This window comes from Pleurodeles waltl, chromosome 1_2 (genome assembly GCF_031143425.1).
Source record: "Pleurodeles waltl isolate 20211129_DDA chromosome 1_2, aPleWal1.hap1.20221129, whole genome shotgun sequence".
NCBI classification, from domain to species: Eukaryota; Metazoa; Chordata; class Amphibia; order Caudata; family Salamandridae; genus Pleurodeles; species Pleurodeles waltl.
In genome coordinates, this window is record NC_090437.1 from 511,457,050 (window position 1) to 511,482,994 (window position 25,945).

At 44.6% G+C, this 25,945-nt stretch overlaps 1 protein-coding gene across 1 annotated transcript in view; it reads right to left on the bottom strand.

Annotated features, from left to right (window-relative positions):
- Positions 1–25,945, bottom strand: part of ZGRF1 (zinc finger GRF-type containing 1) — a 554,924-nt gene that overhangs the window by 71,880 nt on the left and 457,099 nt on the right. Inside the window, exons 23-25 of the mRNA XM_069241594.1 lie at positions 16,125–16,248; positions 12,200–12,376; positions 4,210–4,344 (exon numbers count right to left, since the gene is read on the bottom strand). Of these exons, the coding sequence (XP_069097695.1) occupies positions 4,210–4,344; positions 12,200–12,376; positions 16,125–16,248 (436 nt within the window). The remainder of the gene's footprint in view (positions 1–4,209; positions 4,345–12,199; positions 12,377–16,124; positions 16,249–25,945) is intronic.

Sequence of the window (25,945 nt, forward strand, 5' to 3'; positions counted from 1 at the left end):
TGATCACAAGACATTAACAGTTTTGAAAACAGATGGGGCAGATGGGGAATGTCAGCCTGGGTTCCCAAGAATGGGATATTACACAGAGCTCTTAAAATCAGAGAAAGCCCGTGAGAAAGTCCAGCAAGGTTGAAATGAGTTGGTGTGATTGTTTATGTGATTATTAAAGAGTTTGGATAATACACATCAAGGAGTGCAGTTTCTCTGTTATGGAAAGCCGCGGGTCTCTAGTGATCAGTACTAAAGGCAAACAGTTTGCATATAAAAGTGAAGAGTGATCTAACAGCCCTTCACTCAATGGGTAGATGAGGTGAGCAGCCCATGGTGCATCTCATGAGAGAGTGTATGGGATGATACTTGGTACAGTACAGCAGAGTGATCCAAGCACAACAAAGCACACACCCTTCACACTGATATGGTCTGTATTTACAATATAAACAGTAGCAATAAAAAGCACACAAAACACAATACTAAACAATTTTCAATATATACTAACAGAACAACGAGCCATTAATGCACTATGAGAATAACATTCTCTAGTGTAGTAAATGGACAGAATCAGAGTTGTTGTGTCATGCAGTACTAAAACCACGGCCAATGGCTAAACACTATATAAAGTTTGCTGTTGCCCCTCTCTATTGTTTGGGAAACGTGGACCATACTGGAAACGAAGACAACAGAGAACAAACTAGCAGCACAAATACATTATGAGACGGTCCGCAAATATCAACTCTTCACAAAGCCTTACATATAAAGTTACTGTTACTTTACATGGAGGATTGCAACCTTCCCACCAAAATGGGTTTTCCCCATCTAGATGCTCACAAAAAACAGTGTAAACTGTATAAAGGATACCTGCAAACCTAGATACCACTGATGACAGTGTCTCTAGGTTCATGTCTGCACACAATGAAAATGGTAAGAAGTGTGGTAATCTTGGGGGCCGAGTCCCAAATTACACATCTGGCAACAGTCCTTAATCATATGGGGCTTAGAGTAGAACAAACGTTGCCTGGATCGTCTAGATGGCTAGCCAACTGGAAGCTAAACTGCAGTGCTCATAAGGTCAACCAACCAAGAAGAAGTTGATCCATTAAAATAATACAGTGTGGGGCAAGGAGGGTGTGACCACCAAACTAAGGCCCTCATTATGTACATGGCAGTTCAGACCGCCATGCCAGCAATGGCGGAAAAGACCTCCACCGGCATGGCGATCTGAACCGCCTATTAAATACAGGGAAGGCCAGGCTACCGCCGACAGGAAGCCTGACGAAGGCGGATAACATTATCTGACAGGGCAGCGCTGCAAGCAGCGATGTCCTCCGGGTAATGTACCCCGATTCCCCCAGCCTTTCGAAAGGCTGGCGGAAGGGGTGCTCCGGGGCCCCACTGGGGGCCCCTGCACTTGGCATGGGCAGTGCTGGGGCCCCTGTGCAGTGCCCCGTCACGCAGGTCACTGCCCGATTTACAGGCAGTGATCTGCGCGGAGGGGACTGCTGTACCTGTCGCACAACGGCATTGATGGTGGCTCAAAGTGGAGCCGCCGGCAATGTCCCGGCCATGCATTCTGCTTGGCCGGCGGGCCAAAACAATGTTTCCACCTGCCGGCCCAGCAGAATGTTCATTATGCGGCCGGCAGGGTCTCAGGGGGGCTGCCGGTCAGTAAAATGACCGCCAGCATGAACACGGCGGTAAACACCGCCATGTTCATAATGAACCCCTAAGTCACCATTGTCACATCTGCACGTCAAAATCTTTGCCCACCCAATGCTGTTGTCCCCGGTGGAGGCTGCAGTGCTCAGCAAATAACATGTTTCCACCCAAGATTAAATATTTGTATCCCATCCATCTTGGGAGCTAATAATATATTCAGGATCTCTGTGGCCTTGCAGGATTCCTTGGACTTGCTCGGACCTCCATGCTAAGCAAAGTCCCAAACACCAGGATATGAGTAGCATGCTGACCGCACTCTATAGAAACAGTGCTGAAACAATGGGAGCCCCCAAGACCCAAAACATCGGTAAACTGTGGGGCAGCTCTGCACATACTTACAAAGAATGGCATTTGGTATAAGCCCAACGTTCAAACGCATTCTTACAATTTCAAAGTGCCATGCAAATCAGGATGGGGTCATGTATGTCTGTTTTGAAAGGGGTCTAAGCTTGCAGAGGGCTTTGCCTGTGTGCATGACACTTCTATGGCACTAATCTGTATGGATTCCATACAGGGTCAGGGGGGGTAATTGCTTCAGATTGCTTGAGCAGGCAGGAGGGGCAATATAGACGCTCCCTAGTCTCAGGAAACACCTAGGCTGTCCATGAGAAGCCACTGGTGTGCACTTTATGGGATTAGGAGCCACATAAACTAAACCTAAAATGGAAAATGAAGGAAGACAGCTAGAGACAAAGGACAATTGATGAGGTCAAGACAGCAGCTGTGCTAATACTAGCCATTTGTCTAGACCGTCGGAAATTCTTTAAATCAAATTGCTTCCATTATTTAAAACTGCTGTCAAAGAACAACTCATCTAACAGAAATTGCTGCAACTACCATATCTACAGACTACTATGTCACTGTGTATATGATAAATGCATTTATTGCCATGTATTGCTGATTATTCACCGTATCCATCCACCATATTCAACCTGCATCAGTATGTATCCATTATAAAAATACTAAAAAAAGTCCTGTATATCAATTTCTCTTACTATGTACCACATGTTTTGTTTAACTGCTCCTTTGTGCGCAAATAAATACATAAAATACAAAGAGGAATGCTCCTCTGCAAATTTAGTTTAATATAGTTGTCAGGGAAATGTTTTGAAAGGTGGCAACTCAAATCATTTTAATGTCAACCAAGAAGGAATGTTACAAAGAATCAATGAAAGTAGTTTTGATGATTTTTGAAAATAGGAAACTCAAATGTTCTTATTTCTCCTACAAAGAAAAAGGCAACATTGTTGAATATCATTAACAAAGTGCTTAATGAAGAAGCAGAGGCATGTTGGTTTGCTGACAGCAAAATTTATGTCGACATTGCAAAATTGAGTATTTGTGCATGAATTAGTATCTTGTGGGTTCTTTTTGAAAAGTTCGACTGTTAAGAAATCCAGGATTATAAGGTCTTCATAATTTTTTTTTTAGTTTTCATAATAGAGTTTTCTTTGCATTCAGTTTTTGGGGAATACCAGGAACATGAGGTCTGATTTTGGCTATTAAGGAGACATGGATCTGTGATACTGAAAGCCAATTTGACTCAGAACTGACTCAAAACTTTGCAAATGCCACTTCTAAAAAGTTCTAATAAAATGTTCTGAAAATAAATACTTCTGAAAAGGAATACTTCCCAAAATATTTGTTCCCAAAATATAATGAAGAAAGGGCAGTGGGAAAGGGGTAGTTAATGGAATTCAAGGCTAATGATTTAGGGTAAAAGGTACAGGGGGTTAAGGTTAGGGAGTAAGGAGCTGGGGTTGGCGAAATATCGAGTTAAAGATATAGGGCTAAGGACTTAGGAAGAAGAGTAAGGGTATGGGGTATATGATTAAAGGTTTATGGTATAAGGTATAGAGTTTAGTGCTACTGAGTTATGGAATAACGGTTAGAGGTTATCGATTAGGAGAGCAGTACAGGGTATATGGGTGAAGGTTATGGTGTTAGGGCTTAGGGTATAGGGTTGAGTGTATGCAATATAGAGGTTAAGGGTACAGGGGTTTAGTTAGACGGTATGGTTATATGATTAAGGGTAAAGGGTTTAGGATTAACGGTTTGGGGTATAACGTTAAGGGTTGGGGTTAAGGGTTGGGGGTAAGGGGTTAACCACAACGATTACATTTGTTTAATGTGTCTAATGTGTTTTGACAATTGTTACAGCTTTATTCAGTCTATATGTTTAAAATAAAAAATGGTTTTGCTTTTCACAGTACCACTGGATTAAATTAATTTCATTTTGAGAGAAATTTCTAATTGAAACCATCATCACTTTTTGTTGTCATTCACATCCTAGTACCAATGTGCAGTAACATTCATAATATGGATACCAGCCTTCCTTAAAGAGGAATACGACCATTAAATATTTTTAAACAGTTCACAAAAATGGCAAAGTCAGTCACTACGAAACTGGGACAGACTACACATGTTAAAACAAACATGAACACCTAAGGTTAGCTCACTCTTAATCAAAAGCTCTCTAAAATGCAGCATACACACCTTTAACATTTGAGATTTGTAAAGTGTTATCACCCCAATCATGGATCCTTCAATTCCACTGGCAATCAGGGTCTGAATGAGCTTGCAGGTAAAGACCGCCTCCTCCATGTTGTGAAAACTGTTATCTTGCTCAATCTGAAGAGAACCAAATAAAGCTGCTCAAAAGATGTAAGCATATGAAGTATATTGGGACATACTTTAAAACCTGCTCCATTAGATTTACAGCTACATTTGTAGTAAATTTAATTTTTCGGAAATTCTCAAAGAATTCTAGAAGTACTAGTGGGTACCTGACAACACTGGCAGCTTTGTACGTGTCCTCAAATGTGTAAGTATCAACGCATACATAAATACTTGTGAATCTGCACAAGCTGTGTTTTTTATCCCAGGGAAACAGTTTTCCCTAAGGAGAAACTTCTATCCCTGCACTCCCATCATATTTGCGGATGTTTCCTCCCCATTCTCTATCCCAAATACACGTTTACTTCTTCCATTGACAGCAGTAAATATTAAATGGTATCTAGGGTCGGACAAGGCTCTTCAAAAGTTTGTAAATACTCACAAACTCTAACCCTCAAGCGTCCACTCCCTCTCTCGAGGAGACTTACTTTCAGTCTGGTGTAATAATACATGAGTAAATCAAGTGTAAATCTATATTTTGTTACATGCACATGTAAGTGAGACAATTTGCGGACCAAAAGTAAATGCAGGAGCGTAAATGGCTTTGTCAATCAGAACCATTTAATTTTCTCTGCTTGGCAGCTCAAGTACTGCTTCGCTCCTCTCTGAATAGTAACATAGTTTCAACTACATAGCTTAATGATGCATGGGCTACTCACAAAGGTAACTTACACTGTAAGTTAGATGTGCCTGCTTAGTCTTGCACAGCTAACTTACATTGTGAGTTGGATGTGTAAGCTTACTTTTACACTTTTGAGTACCTTTACTACTTTTTGTTATTCCCATATACAAATATAAAGTTACTCAAAAGTGTAGATTTACAAGTCTCCACCCTCTGAAAAAGGGGAAAGAAGCAGTAGTAAGTCCAGCACCACACATAGCTAACCACTGATTCTGCAACACCATCTCATAGAAAATAATGGTGGCTGAAACTAAAAATTTAGCCCCATAGGATTAAATTCATACACACACACACACGTTATCGTTAGGAAATAGAAATTAAAAAAAAAACATAGAAATTCACTTTAAAAAAACAAAGGTTACAGAGACGTTATAATAAGCCTCACATTTTAAATGTACAAAACCATAGAAATTCACCTGTTATAGTTAAAGTTATCTCAAGTAACTTTAGTGAATTTCTATGGTTTTTTAAATGCTAATTCCTAACTATGTCCCTGTAACCTTTTTTTTAGGGAATTTCCAAGGTTTTTCAAATGCTGATTCCTAACTATAACAGACCTTTAACCTTTGTTTTTTTTCCAGTGAATTTCTATGTTTTTTTTTTAAAGCAGCATGGGATAAGCTGTCGGGCCTGCACTACTGCCAACCCCCCATATGCTTCCAGCCCCACGCCATGCAAGGCCTTCGATCCTGTGCAACAACGGTGTTTCCAAGAGGGCCTGGCCTGCAGCCAGGCCCTGCAGCCAACTCCCTGTATGCCCCGAAACTAGCACGGCATTGGTGAGTGAGTGTGTGTATTATTTTCTTTTTAAGGGGCTCCGGATCTTCGGATCCATCACAGATTTGCACTAGGGGTCACACTGAGCCCCACAGTGGATCCACAGTTACACCCAAAAAAATTGGCCACATTTTTGTCCACAAGGGGTCCTCTCAGGGACCCTTTCATTTGTCCTATGAGGTCAGGATACCTCTATCCTGACACCTCATATCACTTTTCAGATTTTTTTTTCCCCACTGCGCCGATACACATAACAACAGCTGCAACATTGCTCTCAGGTTGCAGCCAGTCAATAAGTACCTCGCTTTGGCATAAGGATCTGCTTCTCTAGATTTACAATTTGATTTTTCCTTTAATAACTTCAAAACTATTGAATGGATTTTAACCAAATAAAAGATCTTTCTGGACCAAGATCTAGCTTTCTGACAAATTTGGTGTAATTCTGTTCAGCCGTTTGGGCTCTAGTGGTGTTCAAAATCCCTATGGGATATTGAATGGGGAGAATGCGATTTGGCTCCTCGTGCATCGTTGCATGGTTGGCATCGTCAGCACTGCATATGATTTCCATAGCAACTATATAGGTGCCACCCAGGCATGCGGACGTCAGGTATTTATTGTCACAACTTTTGCTGCAGAAGCACGGAGTCATGAAGGTCACTGACCACTGGTGTGGATAACTAGGACACTGAAAAGGATACAGCCCTACCTCTAGAAATCCGTTTTCAGAGCAGGGAGGATTGGTGAGTTGGTAAGGAATCTAGAGCTAGCTATAGTCTCTACCAGGTAAGGTGTTAACAAAGGTAAGTAACTTCTTCTAGCTGCTGATTCCTTAACTTAGAATAGATACCCAAGCAATACCATCCCAGGAGGAGGATCTGCAACCAATTTCAGAAGAGGAAGTCCTGTAGGAACGAATGCGCAAAACGCCCATCACAACGGACCTGACTGTCTAGGCCATAATGTTTAATATATGTGTGTAGGAAGGCCCACTTTGCTGCCTGGCAAATATTGAGTACCAGAAGTCTGCATGCTAACGCAGTGGTCACAGCTTTGGCTCTAGTGGAATGAGCACGAAAGCCCTCAGGGAGTTGCTTTTTGGCTAATGCGTAACAGATTTTAATGCAGAGCATGACCCATCTGGAGATGGTACTTTTCTGCAGAGCACGACCCTTATTAGATCAAACATACCCCACTAAGAGCTGATCGTCCACCCGGAATTCTTATGTGCGGTCAAGGTAGAATAACAATACTTGTGTTGGGTCCAGTCAATGGAGACGATCCTCATCCATGAAAGGATGAGATGGAGCATAGAAAGCGGGCAAGGTGATCGACAGACCTAAATTAAAGGACATGACCACCTTTGGAAGAAAGGAAGCCTACATGTGAAGCACCACTTTGTCAGGATGAATAGATATAGGGCGGTTTAGAATAACGCCTGCAGCTCACTTACTCATTGGGCAGATTTTATAGCCACAAGGAAAGCCGTTTTGATGGTGAGCAACCGCAGGGGACAATTGTGAAGCGTCTCAAAGGGAGGGCATATCAAGAATGTGAGAACCAGTTTCAAGTCCCTCTGAGGCATGATAAAGAGAGAAGGGGAGAAAAGATGAATTAAACCTTTCAAGAACCCATGTACAATAGGAGATTTGAAAAGAGTGTTGATCAGGTAATCTGAGAAATGCAGAGATAGCAGAAAGAGTGTCCAGAGCAGAACCCTGCTGGGCAAGAGATAAAATGAAGAGAAGAACTTGAGAAAAGAGGCAGAAAGGGGATCAACATGACTGTCAGAACACCAGGCCACAATTTTTTTCCAACGACAGGCGTATACTGTCTTGGTGGAGGAATGCCTGGCTGTCAAGATGACATCACAGACTTCAGGGGGAAGGTCAAAGGCTATCAACTGCTCCCTCACAATCTCCACGCAAGAAGGAGGAGAATAGACAGGTTCAAGTAAAGAGCCATCCCCTGCTGCTGTGACAGAAGATCCTTCCAAAGCGGCAGCCTGATCGGAGATCGACTGCCATGCTCAGGAGCCCGGGATAACAGACTCTGGTTGCCCAGTTTGGAGCCATAAGGATGACCTAGGTTTGGTCATTCTTGATCTTTATGAGAACTCTGGGCAGAAGTGGTAAGGATGGAAAGCCATACAGCAGGTCTGTGCGCCACTCGAGACAAAAAGCGGCTCAGAGTGAGAGCCGTTTTGGAAACTCCAGCACACAAAACTGCTGACACTGTGCGTGCTCGGTGGGGGCTAACATATCTAACGCCGGCTCTACCCACTGCTGAACGAGGCCTTGCACCACTCCTGGATGGAGACGCCTTTCATGATCTGCTAGGCATCTTCGACTGAGTTTGTCCGCCCTGGTGTTCAGAGAGCCTGCCGGGTGTTGAACCACCAGGATATGCCCTGATGTTGCAGCCATGTCCAGAAACCTAGAGCCTCTTGACAAAGGGTCTATGACCCCACCCGCCCTTTGTTTGCAGTACCACATGCCGGTGGTGTTTTCCGGGAAGACCTGAACATGCCTTAACTTGATGGAGGGTAGAAAGGCTTTCAATGCCAGTCGGATGGCTTGGAACTCCAACAAGTTGGTGTGGAGACTGAATTCCACCGGAGACCAGAGTTTCCTGATCACCACCTCTTCCAGATAGCCACCACATCCCAGAAGTGACGCATCTGTCACTACTGTGAGATCTGGTTGGGGAAGGAGAGCAATCTGCCCCATATCCAGTCACGGTTTGTTAGCCACCACTGCAGATCTTTCACAGTTACCTCCAAGATCAGAACCATGTCAGAGAGATTGCCCTGATGCTGTGCCCATTGATACTTTGGGTCCCACTGTAGAGCCTGCATATGCCAATGTACATTTGTCACCAGCAGGATACAGGAGGCCATGAGTCCCAACAATCTCACAGTCTGTCTCACTGAAACCCAGGATAGAGCCTGAAACATCGTTATCATAGCCTGAATGTCCTGGACTCATCACTAGGGAGGATAATCCAGAAACTGCATTGTGTCCAGAACAGCTCAGATGAAAGGAAGCATTTGCGAGGGATTCTGGTGTGACTTTGGTAAGTTTATAGTGAACCCCAGCGAGTGCAGGAGGTTCACCGTATTCTGGAGGTTGGAGAAGATTGCCTGGGGCAGGACCGCCTTTTACAGCCAGTCGAGATAGGGGAAGACTGACACCCTTGATCTCTGCAGATGAGCTGCAACCACCGCCTTCACTTTGGTCAACACTCGAGGGGCGCTGGTCAGCCAAAAAGGGAGCACGGCAAAGTGGAAATGCTCATGACTGACCGTAAACTGTATGTAATGCCTGTTGGTAGACAGGACGGTGATATGAAAATAAGCATCCTGCAAGTCCAACGTTACCATCCCGTCTCCGGGCTACAGGGCAGAGAGAACCTGAGCCAAGGTGAGCATCTTGAATACCTCCTTCTTGAGGAAGTAGCTGAGGGGTTACAAGTCCAGGATAGGATGAAGGCATCCATCCTTCTTCAATACCAGAAAGTAGCGGGAATAGCAACCACAACCTACTTCTGGTGTTGGGACCGTCTATGGCTCCCTTGGTCAAGAGGACTGCAACCTCCTTGTGGAAAAGAGAAAGATAATCCTCCGGCAGCCTACTTTGAGATGGTGGCGGGAGGGGTAGAAAGGAAGGGGAAGGAGTAGCCCTTTCGGATATCTGTCAAACCCACCTATCCAATGGCACGGACTGCCAGTGGGGCGGGGGAGGACACGTCCCTGCCATCACCTGGGTGTCCACGTTGGTATAAGGGCAGATTAGGAGGGTTTGGAGGTGGCTGCTGCTGCTGGGGGTGGAACCTCTAGCTACCTGATCCACGAGGTCTGGGGATACCAGGCCCTCCCAGGGGCTAGGAAGCATGCGTGGCACAGTGGCCTGGTGGGAACTGGTGCAGTTGGTAGACCCTTCTGTAGTTACGAAAGGGGAGGAAAGCGGACTGGGGATTACATAGGGCTGAAGATGAGCCCAAGGACAGGGCCATAGCCCAACTGTCCTTAAATCTCTTGAGCGCAGAGTCCGCTTTGTCTAAGAAGAGACAGGAGCCATCAAAGGGCATGTCCATCAAAGAAGACAAAACATTCCCCCAAAAGTCAGTAGTTCGTAGCCAGATGTGGCACCTAAGGGCCACCATTGATGAAACCGTTCTGCCTAGTGTGTCAGTTGTGTGGAATCCACTTGAAAAGTTAACTTTGCTGCATGTCTCCCATCTTGTACCTCTTGGGAGCGCACAGCCAGGGCCTTCTCTGAGACCAGAGGCAGCACTTGGTAACTGTGACCCACAGTGTGTGGGAGTAACGGCTCAAAAGGCATGGATCGCAAAGCCAAACTGGCAGAAGAAAACATCCTCTTCCCAAGTGTCTCCAGCTTCTGGATTACCTCACCAGGGGAGCATTAAGGAACGCGCCAGGCTTGACATGTGAGGTGGAAGAATGGACCACCAAACTCTCAGGGGTAGGATGTTGTGTGAGTAAACTTGTGTCCCCTGGGTGGGGCAGTGGCAACGGGCAAGTGTCCTGTTCACAGGAGCCCCTGTGTTGGGTTTGGACCATCTACCCAATAGGACATCTGTGAGGACCTCATTACATGGGAGGAGCAGTTTAGATGGGGAGACTCCCGGCTGAAGCACTTAATTCAAGACATTGGCCTTGACCGCCACTGAGGGTAACTGGATGAGGACCACTGCAGCCCTCCGCACCACCTTTGCGAAAGACGCTACCTCCTCCATAGCCATGGTAGGGGAGAAAGCATGCAAGCATCTGGGGAAGCATCCAGGCCACTAGCTTCACCCAGTTCCTCACACCAGTCCTTGCCTAAAAGGCTGGACTTCTTCATGGCCCAGTGACCCCTCTCATTCCTCCCTGAGACCAAGCCCTTAAGAATAGATCTCAGAATCCAATTTAGAAGGCAAGGCTCCCAATGGCGCTGGATATGACACCGGTGCCGTATTGAAGTCGGGGATTAAAATGGGTATGGCGCTGCTGGCTGGCGTGGTACTGAGACTGGTGCTGAGGGAGGTCGAGGTGACATGACCGGCATTGGTCCAGATTCAGAAGTGAATCTTTGGGACCTCACGGGCGCCAGAGCTGCTGGCGCGAAACCAGCAGGGGCCCTTGCTGAACCCGTGGGGTCCAAAGGCGCACCTGAGGCGTCGGCCCAACCAATTATGGCACGCATGGCATAATAGAATTTCTTTCGATGGGTGGGGGTTGCTCTGGCTCCTGGAAATTCAGGGAAGCGCAGGGGCAACTGCAGAACGAAGCCAAAAATGAGGACACTCCCACAACTTGTGGGGCGACGGATGCAGTGAAGTTGAAGCACGCTGCTTCTTCTTGTGCCTAGACTTACCTGAATGTCCCAAAGATTTTGTATGGGGCCATGTCCTCGAACTCTGCAAAGATCCCGGGACGTCCCTCTTGACGAGGACCTTGACTGGCGTGGAATCGCATGACGGGTCACCAGCAGCTTGAGGGGAAGCTCCCTCAAAGCCTTGGAGTTCATAGCGTGTTGTTGGAGCACGACTTCAGGTCAGGGTCACGCTCCACCAGAGGCAAACAAGGTGCAGGTCCATCATTGATAACGGTCTGTGACAGGCATCACTGAGTTTGAGGCCGGCTTTCCTGGATGACATCTCTGCCACACCAGGAAGAAAAGTCTCAATAAAGAGTCAACAAAATGTCAAAAAAGCTCAGTCAAAAAGCGACTGACGGGGTTGCTCTTCCTGGATCTGCGCTGGCTGGCGGGGAAAGAAAAGTACTGACGTTAGCGTGCTACGATGCCGCGCGGACAATGCAATGATGCACGTGAAGCCAAATAACGTCACAAAAAATCTTACGGATCCAGTCTGACTCCTGGTATAATTTTAAGGTAAGGAATTTGCAGCTAGAAGTCTCTATCAGATATAATTTAATCTAATTTAACAATATGTCCTATTTTCTTTGGAAGGGTACTACAATACCATTGGTTGGTGATGTGTGGTGCTGATGTTCTCCAGTTTTGAGCTGGAGTACATTAATTCCTGTTTTGGGTACTCTTTGGATGTATTAACTTTGGAAGTGCAGTTTGTGAATAGCACTGGGCTTACTCTTTTGTGGGTGGGTGCATGTCCTTCCCAAAACCCTTCCCATTTAGTACTAAGTATTCTCCTTTTTCCAGCCATTCACCCTGGACCCACCCACATTTTTGATAACTAAGTAGTAAACTTATATGTGTGAAGTTCTCCCCCCAGAAAAGATAGGAGGAGGTGATGAACACTTGTAGGCTTGTAAATTGCATTTTGCAGTAAGCAGTTTGTGAATTGGGCCTGCAGTGTTTAGTATTGTACCTGTTCGGTCCCTTTCACATTGTAAAAGCACAATGTAGGTAGCCAGTCCAGTAAAGGGTGCCTGTCTTCTGTTGTTACTCCATCCACCAGATTTCCTTCGTAGAACAGATCATTGACTACAGCACTAATAGAAGGATGGCATCTGTACTGGGTCCTAAGCAGAAGTGCTTTATGTCCCTGTGGAAGGAACAAGGTTATTACAATATTAACTGCACTACAAACAACAGAGTAAATAATTAGTAACAAATTTATCAATGGAGCAACTCTGTCCAGGATCTGGTACCACTTGCACTGTACGGTATAGTATCTTAAAATGAAACAGAGCATCTAGCCACACATAGAGTAGCACTGTTGATTCCTGCTCAGTTGTAAATATATTGACTGCTCCATTTACGATTTTCAGATGACTCAATCAGGCATAACACTTTGCTCATTATAGAAGATGCTTTCGTAGTCTATTGTCAAGCTTAGCAAGCCAAAATATTTTCCTGTTGCATAAGGTGATTCTACCTCCCACACAAGCATCCAACTACCAGATATACAAATAAAAAGTATAAAACATATGCACCCCCTTCCCATGTCCTGTATATGACTGCACTATACCAGACTCCTCCAGGTTTCTCTGTTTTCCTAAAGAGACTTCTATCTGTGAATCACAGACTGTAACTAACTTGTCTTAAGATGGCGGACTGGTGAGCTACTCTTTTCCTCAGATGGTTTTGCTTTCATTTCTCTCGGTTTTCTTTGCGTGACTAACGATAGGTCAGAATGCTAAGTGTTGTCTGGCCTTTGTAAACTTGTGATCTCTTATTCATAGTACAATTGCTTGAAAATTCTGCTCATTGCCCACATGCATTTATGTAGAGGATACAGTTAGATCAGCCATGTTAGCTCGGGGATGCTCTTTTTTTACCAGACCTCTGATTTACACTAATATCAGAGTATCATCCCATGGGACCCTTTCCCCTTTGTGAAAGTTGCCATAATTTTTTTTTTCAGAGCAGGCAGTGGTCCAATGAAAAAACTAAACCAAATGGTTTTGTGATTTTTTTGTATTGCAACTCGTTTTCCTTTAAGGAAAACGAGCTGCAATACAAAGAAAAAAATGCTTTATTTAAAAAGCAGTGACAGACATGGAGGTCTGCTGTCCCTGTGAGTGCAGGGAATTGCAATGGGGTCGCAAAATGCGACCCCATTGCGATTCGCAGACGGTGTCTGAGACACCGTTGTGCATCCGATTTTGCGATTCGGAAATTGCTACATCTGGCCCTTAATCTGGTAGGCTGCACGTCCGAGGTCTTGGGGGATGATATACCTAGTCACTTTCTAGGCAACAGAATAGTTATTGCTTTGCATAAGATTTATGCACATCTCACCTCAGTTTTTTGCAGCGGAACCTGGCATTATTATGATGCACAATCTCAGGTAAACGATGAAATTATAGGCTTGGGTGCAACATTTGTTGCCCACGGGGCAGCAACCACAGAAGCTGAGGCTTTGGTGACAGCCAACAGAGGATGGATGAGGAACTGATTGCTAAATGGCCTACAGAAAGCACCCATTCTGCGTCGCCCCTTCTTGGGCTCAAGACAAGTATTTTAGGGGCTATTTCTTGGTGAAAGAAAGCATGTTCTTCCTTTTTACTGAAAATCCAAAGTCTAGGTTCTCTTGCTCTAGATCCTCAAGAAGAAAGCAGACATTCTAACTGCCTTTATCATGTTATACCCCTGCTCCCTATAACAAAGGTGCTTCAGGTTTTCAGAGGTTACCAGTCATGGCAGTCATGGAAAATGGCAGCCTTTAGTACTTTGCCATGAATATCTGGTCAATGCTCCTGACTACTGCACACATGTATCTGCTCCACCCTTATCTCTATAAAAAAAAAATACTATCACAGACATGTGGGCTTTGGACATTGTGAGGAGAGCCTACACAAAATAGTCTCCCAGCTCTAATGCCTTTCTTATGCTTTGGCCATGGTATTCAGGAAAAAGGTCATGTTAATTCAAAGTTTGAGATGCAGAGTGACTTGGAAACACCAACAACATGTGGTCCACTCCACAGGGTTCCTTGTGTAAAATATCTTAACTTTTACCTGGCCATAAAGCTGACAGTGTACATTTCTTTATCATGAACATTTATTTCCAAAATGGACATTCTTCAAAGAATCATTACCCTTGCCAATCAGAGAGAATATCTGCCATATTCTTGGGCCCAGACAACGCATATTTGGTATCAGAATCATTAGTGTCCTGCTCCGTATATGGGCCAAAGTACTCATCAGGGCTTCTTGCAAAGAGGTGACCATGAATCAGAAGGGAGGGCCTACTCCCTGAATATAAAGCCCCTTTGAGGCTCAAAATCACACTCACCAGTACTGGGTGCCACAGTAACGGCATGTTAGTGATGCAGCAATGGATAGACTGCTACCTACTCATATGGTGCAACAGTGGGCACAAGCACTAGCTTTGGCTGGACTGGGTCAGACTGGGGCAGAATAAGAGGATGCTGGCATGGAACTTCAATACACGTTTGTTGTTCAAGGCATGGAAAATGCACATGTATCAAAATACAGAGCTACGCCCTTCAAAAGGTCCTACTGCCCACTGAGAATTACTCCCTGCTTCACCTTGGCCTTAATATAGTGATCATAGGGACCACAGAGATCTGCAATCTATCCCTTGTAGTCATGCAATACAGCACATGAGAGATCCCTTGGATTTGCAGTTGTTCCAAACCACTTTCAATCTGAAATCGTGGTGTTTGGTCTGAAATGAACACTCAGTGTGGCTGGAACTTCTGGCAACAGTAGATGGGGCATTCAAGATCTGGAGATAAATGGGTAAATATCCACCCTTACCCAAAAGATTTCCTGCTTCATGCATGGTCATTGGACCACATATAGACATAGTGTGTCAGAGATTGATTGAGCTTGGGCTCCTAATAAGTTATTAAAAGTCTCAGATGTCAGTCATTGTGTCAGAATATGGCACGCCATCAAGCTCAGCAGTGGCTCCCTATTTGCTGGCTGTATGCAGGGTAGGATTCTAGCTTATATGGATCGGTGCTTGGCCAACTGGGCCTACTTATGCAATTACATCATGTCAGCAATTTTCATTGCATAGTCCTTGGCCCAAAGAACATACTGATTGGTATTTTGTGTTGTTCCACAAGGGGCATGCCAGCTCCTGAGTGGAGGCCCATGGTGCTTACATACAATATTTATGTTAAGCGGCCACATACTGTTTACATTCTATATTTGTCTCCAATCACGGACTGGAGGTAAATAAATCAGATACTGGGGAGTCTGGTATCAGTGTTCCGATTGCTGTTACTCATGTTTAATGAAGTGACTAGTAAAACATGTGGATTGCAAATCTAAAGATTCATATTTGTAAGTGTGATTAGATTAAATTCCTCAGATAATAACTACTGGGACAAGGATAAGGAAGAAGAGGCACTGCCCCAACTACTAATCAGGGATCATCTTATTCTAATGCATTTATATATGTCAAACCATGCCTCAAAGAGTTTTTTTTAGGCAATGATGGTTGGGCTTCGGCAGCCACCAAAGGGGAAGTCCATACTACTGCAGCCTTATGTGGGGCTTGATGATTGATCCATATATTTTTATTGCATTTTATGTGAGAGAATGCTTCGCTTGGTTGTGGCAATATCTCACACACATAGTAAGTGCTGAAATTAAGTAAAGAAATGGAAGTAATAAGGCCACCAGTAAAAAAGGCATTTCATGGCTTGAACCATCTGCATGTCTATTAGGCCATTCTAACAATGATGCAAGAACTACATTAAGTTTTCTCTTTGAAAAGCATTTCCATCTGATGTCTTTTTAGAAATAATACATCTATAACCAACCAAAAAACAATCTAGCAAATATATGCAGGCTCCATTTCTAAGTACGTACCATCAAGCAAAGCCGGTCAAAGAGAGTTTGTTCTAGTCCCTTTTCATGAGCACAGTCTGAACCTTGAATCGTAGGTGGAAGTTGCTTAGGGTCTCCGACCAGAAGCAACTTTTCACACTCAAACCTGCAAAGATCATAAACAAGGAATAATTTATATAACATAGTAAATAGCTGGTTTGGACACATAGAAAGAGATGCAAGCAATTAATCAATTGCAATCAATTGAAAATAACAAAAATTCACTTGACTGCGCCTTCCATTAACTGGAATCATATTGTCGGTCATACCCCTCCCCACACATTAGTAAGTGAAAATACATTTCAAAGCGAAATGGAGATGATCATGTAAACTAAAATTGTTTATTTGCAAAGGAAAATGCCCTGCATCTGAAACAATAAAGTCTGAGTGGACTCTGAATTGCTCATTTTTTGACAGGAAATACCACAAATCAGTGGTTCCAGCCCATAAGAGGTAGGGTCCTCTTTCAATCCCTCAAATGTTCTTCATTGGGCCACTATTAAACCCCAAACAGCACTAATGTCAGACTAATTAGGTCAGTTTCGTGCAAAGGACGAAATTCCCAAAAACACAACAAAACTTGCTAGACACCAAGTTGGAAAATGTAGGAGTGGTTCCAAGTGGTGGGCACTGGCACTCATTTTTGGTAACCTGTACTTGATCTTCATCATCAGATTTGGACCCAGAATGAAAGGGAGAAAGGCATAAATCATAGAGCAAGGAAAAGAAAGTGTAAGAAAATGGTGTATTAGTTGAAGGGGATGAGAGCCTGCATCAAATAGTAATCACAATCCCTTTCAAGGTGAACCACAAAAGTCACAAAATAAACCTGTGCTGAAGTCTCTGATAACATGGCACAAAAGCAGTCAGGCTTAACCTAGAGGCAATGTGTAATGTATTAATGCAATATTCAAACAGCAACAAGGTGAAAACAGAACCAAAACAATCTCAAACCAATTTAGAAAAATAGAGTAAATTGTAATAAATTAGACCAAATCCACAATACACCAATCAGTAGAACAGGAGTTAGGAAATTCTTAAAGTTTAAGTTTTAAAAGAGCGTAAAAAGGGACTGCAGCACCAACTATTGCTATCTGGTCATGCCAGACTGGAACAAAATCAAATGTTCAGGTCAATCATGATGGCGCGTAGTACAGGTATGGAACCAGGTTTGACCCCTTGGGAGTTGTAGCTTCTGACCCTGTTGTGGGTGCTGCATGCTGCTGCACTGCAAGGCTCTGCTTCAGGTCCACTGAAACCAGCAATCAGGAGCTGGGTGGTGCTGTGATGCGAGGCTGTGGGTCAGATCTGGTGATACCACCAATCAAGAGCTGCGTGGTGCTGTGGCATTATGCCCACAGTCAGATCTGGTGAAACCTTAAGTAGGAAGAAGTACACTCTTACACCAGCCAAGGGTCCATGAACAGCACTTGGGGATCAGGACTCACTTCTACTGGTCCAGTTGGGTCTGGTCTGCTGGAAAGGTAGAAAACAGGAACAGCCTTTGGAAGCTTGTTGTGTTCCTGGGTTCAAGGCAAGCAGGTCCAATCTTCCTTGTTCAGACAGCAGGTCAGTCCTTCTTCTGAATCTTATCAGGGCCAGGAAAATTCTATTGGAAGGTTATGAGGTTGCAACATTTATGCCAAGTGCGGGCTTGTAAGTCAGGATGCTCCCGTTGGCTAACCCTAAACTGGTTCTCGACAATTTTTCACTTTTGCCTGGGTTTGGCTCCAGCCTGGCTAGTAACACAAAGGCCAGACAGGCTCAGTTGTGAGCTGCCATTTGCCAATTACAAGGTGGGCTTGTTTTGAAGTCAGGAACAGGTGAGTACCAACCCCAGATTACTTTTTGAAGAGGAAGCAGGGCAGGGGCCCAACTCCTCCCAGCCATCCTGTCAGGAAGACCATAACCTCTCCCCAACCTAACACTGTCTGGGAGGAATAGACATCACGTCAAAGGAGAGCAATTAACAGTCAGGTGACCATGGACATTGGCAGAAAGGCCTATTTGGTTTAGGCAGGGAACTGCCAACTTTCGGAATGTGCCGTTTCCAAAACCGTAATTGAAAATCTGACTTTACCACTAAACAGCATTTTATATTACAATTAAAATGAGTGGAATAATAATTTTTCTAGCGATTCCAAAACTGAATTTATCTCCTATTAATTGTAATATGGTATACCAGTGTTAGCCTATGGGAGGCCAGCCTTGACCTTGAAATACAACTGTTTTTTTCTGTCGGACATGTAAAACATTAAATATACACTTGACTATGTTTTACATATCATGCACCCTTCCATATGAGTATTTAGGGCCTACCATAGGGGTGGATCTTAAGTATTGAGAAGTAAGGTGTAGGCCTGGAAAGAGGTTTATTTAGCAAGGCCGAGATGGTAGATTTAAGCTGCACTACATGCTGCAGTGGCAGGCCTGAGACATGCTTTACAGTGCTACTTTAGTTTGTGACACAGTGAGAGCTGCAGCACACTTGTAGCAAGTAATGTATATGCCCTGGTACATGAAGTACCATATACTAGGGACCTATAAGTAAATTAAATGTACAAAACAGGTATATACAAATTTAACCATGTTTAAAAGGGAGAGCATAAGTACTTAATCACTGATTAGCAGAAGTAAAGTCACAGAGTGCTAAAGCCAACAATAACGGGCCCAGAACATAATTAGTATTCATGACCCAGACGGCAAGTACATAATTGCTAATGGCACACTCCTAGACAATCCTATCGCACTGATCAACATATATGGTCCCAATGTGTCTTTGTTTGATACTTATTAGATGATAACCACTATATGCAGGAGACATACGGCCTGCAATATAATATGGGAAAGGGACTTTAATTTTGTGCTGGATCCCCCAGAGAGACAGTTCACCTACTATACGCAGTATACCCAAAACTGTAAGATCTACATTGAATAACAAGTTAGACATGCTATAAATGAAGGATGTTCAGAGATAAAAATATAATCAAAAGATCTACTTTTCTGCTCATCAGTGCAAGACTCTCATTCCTGTATGTACTTTTGGTTATGTTCTTCCTCAATATTGAGTGTCCAATATAATGTATATGCCACATACTGATATTCCCAATGGCAGACCCCGGACTAGATTTTGGAGATTACTATCACATGTACTTTGGTATTTGGTGTTTAAATCTGAAGTAACAAGGAAGGCTATAAGTGCAAGCACACAGATTTGGTGAGACAGACAGATCCAGTAGGACACTGACATGGCTACTAAGAAACACTATATCTAACATTGAGAACCAGTTCCTATAGCCCAACTGAAATATTGGACGTGTTTACTAAATACTATTGTCACTTCTATACCTCAAAGACAACACTCCCTGTAGCGCATATATATATATATATATATATATATATATATATATATATATATATATATATATATATACAAGATCTAACTATGGCCTCAGTGAGGGGTTTAAAGGGAACCCATAAATGAACCCCTAATGGTAGATGAACTAAATCCAGCCAATGACATCTTGTCCATCTGCAAAGCACTGTGTCCCGATGCATTCACTCAGGGCATTCAAGGAGCTGCTTAACTCATATTTGCTTGACCTATACAACTCAGCACTTTGCCCAACACAGCGTCTGAGGAAACAATCACAATTCTAATGAAACCCAGGGAAGATGCCTAGAAAAGGCATTCTCATCACCCACTTTCATTTCTAAACTTTGACATCACAATATTACCAAAGGTCATAGCAAATAGCTTAAACCCACTTAGGAAATGCCTACCTTTGCCAGATCAAGCATGTTTTATACTGGTTAGGGTGACCTCAAACAAGATCCGTACTTATGAACCAAATATACCCTGAAGTCAGAGTATTCAGTGATGCTGAAAGACACTTTTAAGTAGACTGGGTTTTGATATATATTTCCTAAGTTTAACAAACCTGTTTGATACAAACTCTACTAGAGGATGCATTATGATCAATAATCAACTATCCCAACTGATAACACTTATCAAGAGCACCAGAAAGGGCTGCCCTTTGTAACCCATATTAGTCGCCACAGAAATGAAGCCACTGGCAAGTAGGTTACAAGAATGGCACTCGCAAAGAGAAGACTCTTTCATATATCGAAGATTAAAAGTGTCAATGTATGCAGAGGATGTCGTTGTAGTCCTTAAACACCCAGAGAATAATTTATGCAGTGACCCGTGAAATTATAAAATTCAGTTTATAGTCTCAGATGAATATTAATTGGAGTAAATCCAAAATCTTCCACATAACAGCTTGTACATAAACAATACATCTGGAATCCCCACTTACCTCTTGTGTTGTCTATGAGATATTTAGGTGTTAAAATACACAAGGCTCAAGAAATGGTGCCCGGATCAATTAAAGCCCCACACTCGATAAAATGCACATACAAACAGAACACTGGATTCAACTTTCCCTTTCACTGGCTAGATGGGTACCATTAATTAAAAAAGATAATCTCCAATCAAGTTTCTTTCTTTATTCAATAACATCACTATCCTGTTACCAGAGACGTTCTTCACCACAATATGCACCATTATCTACCAATTTATGTGGGCTAAGAAACAAGCCAGACTGAAATGAGAAGTATATGACACTATTATATGATACTATATTTCAGAAAAGACGGGTTCCCCGTCCCTGATCCGTAAAAATACTACTTAGCAATGCAAGCATTTATGCTGTATATTTGTATCTACCTCCACCTCTTATGGCCCATATTATTTTAGAAACAGAGTTGATCGACAAATGGACACTACAAACTTGTCTGTTCATGCAATACAATACAATAGAACCAGCATTGATTATGTGGCCTCAGCCAATAGAGTTTGGAATAAGCTGGGAAAACAAGCTGGTTAAATTAAACACACCTGCTGCCCCCATTTGAAAATTCTGCTATTCCACTATCCAAACAATGTACAATTATGGAAACACAAACTAAGTTAAACATAAACACCATTCAGTGTTTATTTCAAGACAACATGTTTATATCTGAGAATTATTTTAAAGAAAGAGGGGTTTCATATACCTTAGATTGAATCACAGTGTAGAAGTCCTATGCAGAAAATTCGTGAAGAACAAGTTACTTACCTTTGGTAATGAATTATCTGGTAAAGACATATTCTAGTTGCAGATTCCTTACCTTAGAATTTCCCCCAGGTGTCAGATTGGATCTGGAGATTTTTATTTGAGCAGTACGCTTGTGTGCCATTAGGTGGCGTTGGTCGACTCCATGTCCGTCGTTGGCGTCGTGGTCACTGTAATGATGTTGCGGTCACATAAAGGCACCACCCCGGAGTGGTGACGTCAGTTTCTTTTCACTACTTTCCACACCAGAAGCACAGAGTCATGAAGAACACTGAGACTGGTGCACCAGAGCTACGGCCCTAAAAGGGAAGTTTCTGTCCCTAGAAATCAGTTCGCAGAGCGGGGAGGATGGGTTGGTCCCTAAATAATCTGCAACTAGAATATGTCTCTACCAGATGTAGATTCCTTACCTTAGAATAGATACCCCAGCAATACCACTCCCGGGGGTGGGACTGTGAATTAAGTTCATACTATGAAGTCCTGCAGGATCGAACGTCCAACGTAGCCGTCCCTCCGGACCCGACTGCCCAGGCAGTCGTGTTTAGCAAACATGTGCAGGGACACTCACGTTGCTGCCTGGAAGATGTCCAGGACTGGAACTCCACGTACTAATGCAGTGGTTGCAGCAGTTGCTCTGGTAGATTGAGCATGAAAACCCTCAGGGGATTGCTTCTTGGCCAAAGCATAGCATGTACTGATGTAGAGAATAACCCATCTAGAGATGGTCCTTTTCTGCACTGCCCGTCCTTTTTTCGTACCCACCTAACCAATAAAGAGTTGATCATCCACCCGGAAGTCTTTGGTTCGAGAAAAGTAGAACGCCAACGCTCTTTTTGAATCCAGACGGTGAAGTCTCTCCTCTTCATGAGGAGAATGTGGGGGTACGAAAAAAAAAAGTAGACAAGATGATGGATTGGTCTACAGGAAAGAGCGTGCCACTTTAGTTAGGAAAGCGGCCCTGGTATAAAGCACCACTTTGTCAGGATGGACAGAGATGAAAGGTGGCTTCGAAGAAAGAGCTTGCAGCCTACTCATTCTATGTGCTGAGGTGATGGCTACAAGGAAGTCTGTTTATAAAGTGAGAAGCCGAAGAGGACAATTAGGAAGAGGCTCAAAAGGAGCACACATAAGTAACGTGAGTGCCAGGTTCAAATCCAACTGGGGCATTATGAACAGGGTAGGCGGAAGCACATTGGTAAGACCTTTGAGAAATCTTCCAACAATGGGAGATTTAAACAAGGAGGGTTAATCAGGTAGTCTGAGGAATGCAGAGGTGGCACACAGATAACCCTTACAGGTGTCCAAAGCAGAGCCCTATTGGGCAAGAGAGAGGATAAACAAAAGATCCTTAGAATGAGGTGCAGAAAGGGGATCAACAGACTTGTTGTCAAATTATGCCACAAATGTATTCCAACCATAAGCGTATACTGATTTGGAGAAGGGTCCCCTGGCTGCCAAGATAACATGACAGTCCTAGGGCAGAAGGTCAAAATCTGTCAATTGCTGGTTCTCAATTTTCACGCAAGAAGGCGAAGACTGACAAGTTCAGGTGGAGGACCGTCCCCTGTGCTGCGACAGAAGATACTCAGGAAGACACAGTCTGAGAGGAGGATCGATGGCCATGCTCAGAAGCTCGGAATACCATACTCTTTGTGCCGAGCACTTAAGCCACAAGAATTACCTGGGCGCGGTCATTCTTGATCTTCTTGAGAACTCTGGGCAGAAGTGGTATTGGCCAAAAGGCGTATAGGAGGCCTGAGTTCCACTTGACACGAAAAGTGTCACAGAGCGAGACAGAGAGTGCCACCTTGGAAACTTCAACACGCAAAACAGCCAACATTGTTCGCTCTCTGCAGAGGCAAACAGATCTAACCAAGGCTCTCCCCATTGTTGAAAGAGACCTTGTGCCACCCCTGGATGAAGATGCCATTCTTGATCGAGCATGCATTGATGACCGAGTTTGTCTGCTCTGACGTTCAGAGAGCCTGCCAGATGTTGAACTATCAGGGATATGCCCTGACGTTCCAGCACACGTCCAGAGATGCAGGGCCTCCTGACAAAGGGTTCACGGCCCCATTCCACACTGCTAGTTGCAGTACTACATGGCATCGGTGTTGTCCATGAACACCTGCACCACCTTCCCTTTGAGAGAGGAAAGGAATGCTTTCAATGCAAGCCTGATCGCCGTGCGCTCCAGAAGGTGTATGTGGAGCCCAGACTCTGCCGGAGACAAGATACCTCTGTTTTCTGCCTCCCCCATGTGGCTATCCCATCCCAGGAGTGATGCATCTGTCACTACTGTTAGATCTGATTGGGGAAGGAAAAGGGATCTGCTGTTAACTCAATCATGGTTCGAAAGCCACCACTGCAGATATTGCTCAGTTCCCTCTGCGATCTGGACCATGTAGGAGAGATTCCCCTGATGCTGCGCCCAATGGAAATTCTGGTCCCACTGCAGAGCTAGCATATGCCATCTGGCATGAGTCACCAGCAAGATGCAGGAGGACATGAGGCCCAGCAGCGTCATAGTCATTCTTACTGAAATCCAGAACAGAGGCTGAAACATCGGTATCATAGCCTGAAAATCCTGGACTTGCCACTCTGGAAGAAAGGCTCAAAAATGCACTCTGTCCAGAACTGCTTCGATGAAAGGGGGCATCTGAGAGGGAGTCAGGTGTGGCTTCGGCATGTTTATACTGAACCCCAGTGAATGCAGGAGATCCTCCGTAGCCTGGAGGTGGGAGACAACAGCCTGGGGCGAGGCTGCTTTCAACAGCCATCGAGGTAGGGGAAGACAAACCCCTAGTCAGCGCAGAGATGCTGCGACCACAACCATCACTTTCGTGACCACCGAGGGATGCTGGTAAGGCCAAAGTGGAGCACAGTAAACTGAAAATGCTTGTGACCTACCATGAACTGCAAGTAACTTCTGTTGACAGGCAGGACAGGAATATGAAAATAGGCATCCTGCAAAGTCCAACACTACCATCAAGTCTCCAGGGTCCAAGCCGATAGGAGCTGAGCCAGAGTGAGTACTTTGAACTTCTCCTTTCTGAGGAAGAGATTGAGGGACTGGAGGTCTTGTATAGGGCAGAAGCCCTTGTCCTTCTTGGGCACCAGAAAGTAGCGGGAATAACAACCACGGCCTACTTCTGGCACAGGAACCCTCCCAATTACTCCCTTGGCCAAGAGAGCAGTAACTTCCTCGCAGAGAAGTGCCAAGTGACTCTCCATAATCCAGTCATAAGATGATGGCATGGCCGGAGGGGTCATTTTGAAGGGGGAGGGAGTAGCCCCTTTCGACAATTTGCAAAACCCACCTGTTGTAATGGATTCCCAGTGGGGCAGGTGATGACGAATCTTGCCATCGACTGGTACATGAAGGAGCTACGGACTAGGAAGGATTGGAAGCCAGAGGGGAGGGAGAGAAAGGGACTGGGTCAACTGATGGCTCCCTCATCCACAGGTACGTTGGATCCCGTGTCCGCGGCAAAGCAGAGACTGGGCAGCATGTGCAGCACAGTGGTTGGAGTGAAATGGACGCGGTTGGGCACACCTTCTGTAGCCACAAAAGGGGTGAAAAGTGGACTGAGGGGGGCGAGGCCAAGCTGCGAGCCCAAGGGACAGAGCCATAGCCCAGGACTCCTTAAAGCACTTGAGCGCTGAGTCCCCTTTGTCTCCGAAGAGACAGGTGCCATCGAAGGGCATGTCCATAAGTGACTACTGGCCATCCCCTGAAAAGCCAGATGTCCTCAACCAAGCATGGAGCCTTAAAGCCACCGTCGACGCAACTGATCTGCCTAGTGAGTCGGTTGTGCCCAGCCCACAACGAATCGTGAGCTTGGCTGCATCTCTCCCGTCAGCAACAGCTTGGGAGAGAATGGCCCGGGCCTCCTCTGAGACCTGTGGCAGCACCTGAGCGACCATATCCCATAAAGTATGGGAATAGTGGCCCAAAAAGTGTTTGGTTTTCACGGATCACAACACCAGACTGGAGGAAGAGAATACCTTCTTCCCAAGTTGGTCCAGTTGTTTTGATTACCTATCTGGGGTTGCGGATGGGAATGCGTCAGAAGAGGAAGAAACTTGGATGACCAAACTCTCAGGCGTGGGATGTTGGGTCAGGGATGTAGGGTCCTTAGGCACAGGCCTAAGGCAGCGGGGGATTGTCCTATTGACAGGAGCCAATGTGCTGGGTTTGGACCACATCCCCACCTGGACATCAGTGAGAAATTTGTTGAAGGACAATCGCGGTTTAGACGTAGAAGCCCCGGGCTGAAGCAGGCTAGACCTGACTGCCACCGAAGGCAGCTAGAGGCCAAGGACCTCAGCTGCTATTCTCACCGCCACTGAATAAGAGGCTCTCTCCTCTGTGGTCCCCGTAGGGGAGAAAGCATGCCAGTGTGAGGGGAGTTATCAAGACCAGGGGCTTCACTCAATTCCTGAGTCCAGTCCATTTGATGATCTTCAAGCTGGAATGCTAGAGGATCCAGCGACCCCTCCATTCTCTCACCATACCCGTATCCATAAGCATAAGGTTCCGGATCCAACCTGGGGAGCAAAGTCCCCATTGAAGGCAGAATCAGCGTTGAGCGACGTCGTTCCAGCTCCAGGTCGGTAATCAGTATGGGATAGACATCGATAGTTGGCCCGACTGGTGTCAGAAGCATTGACATCCTTATCGGC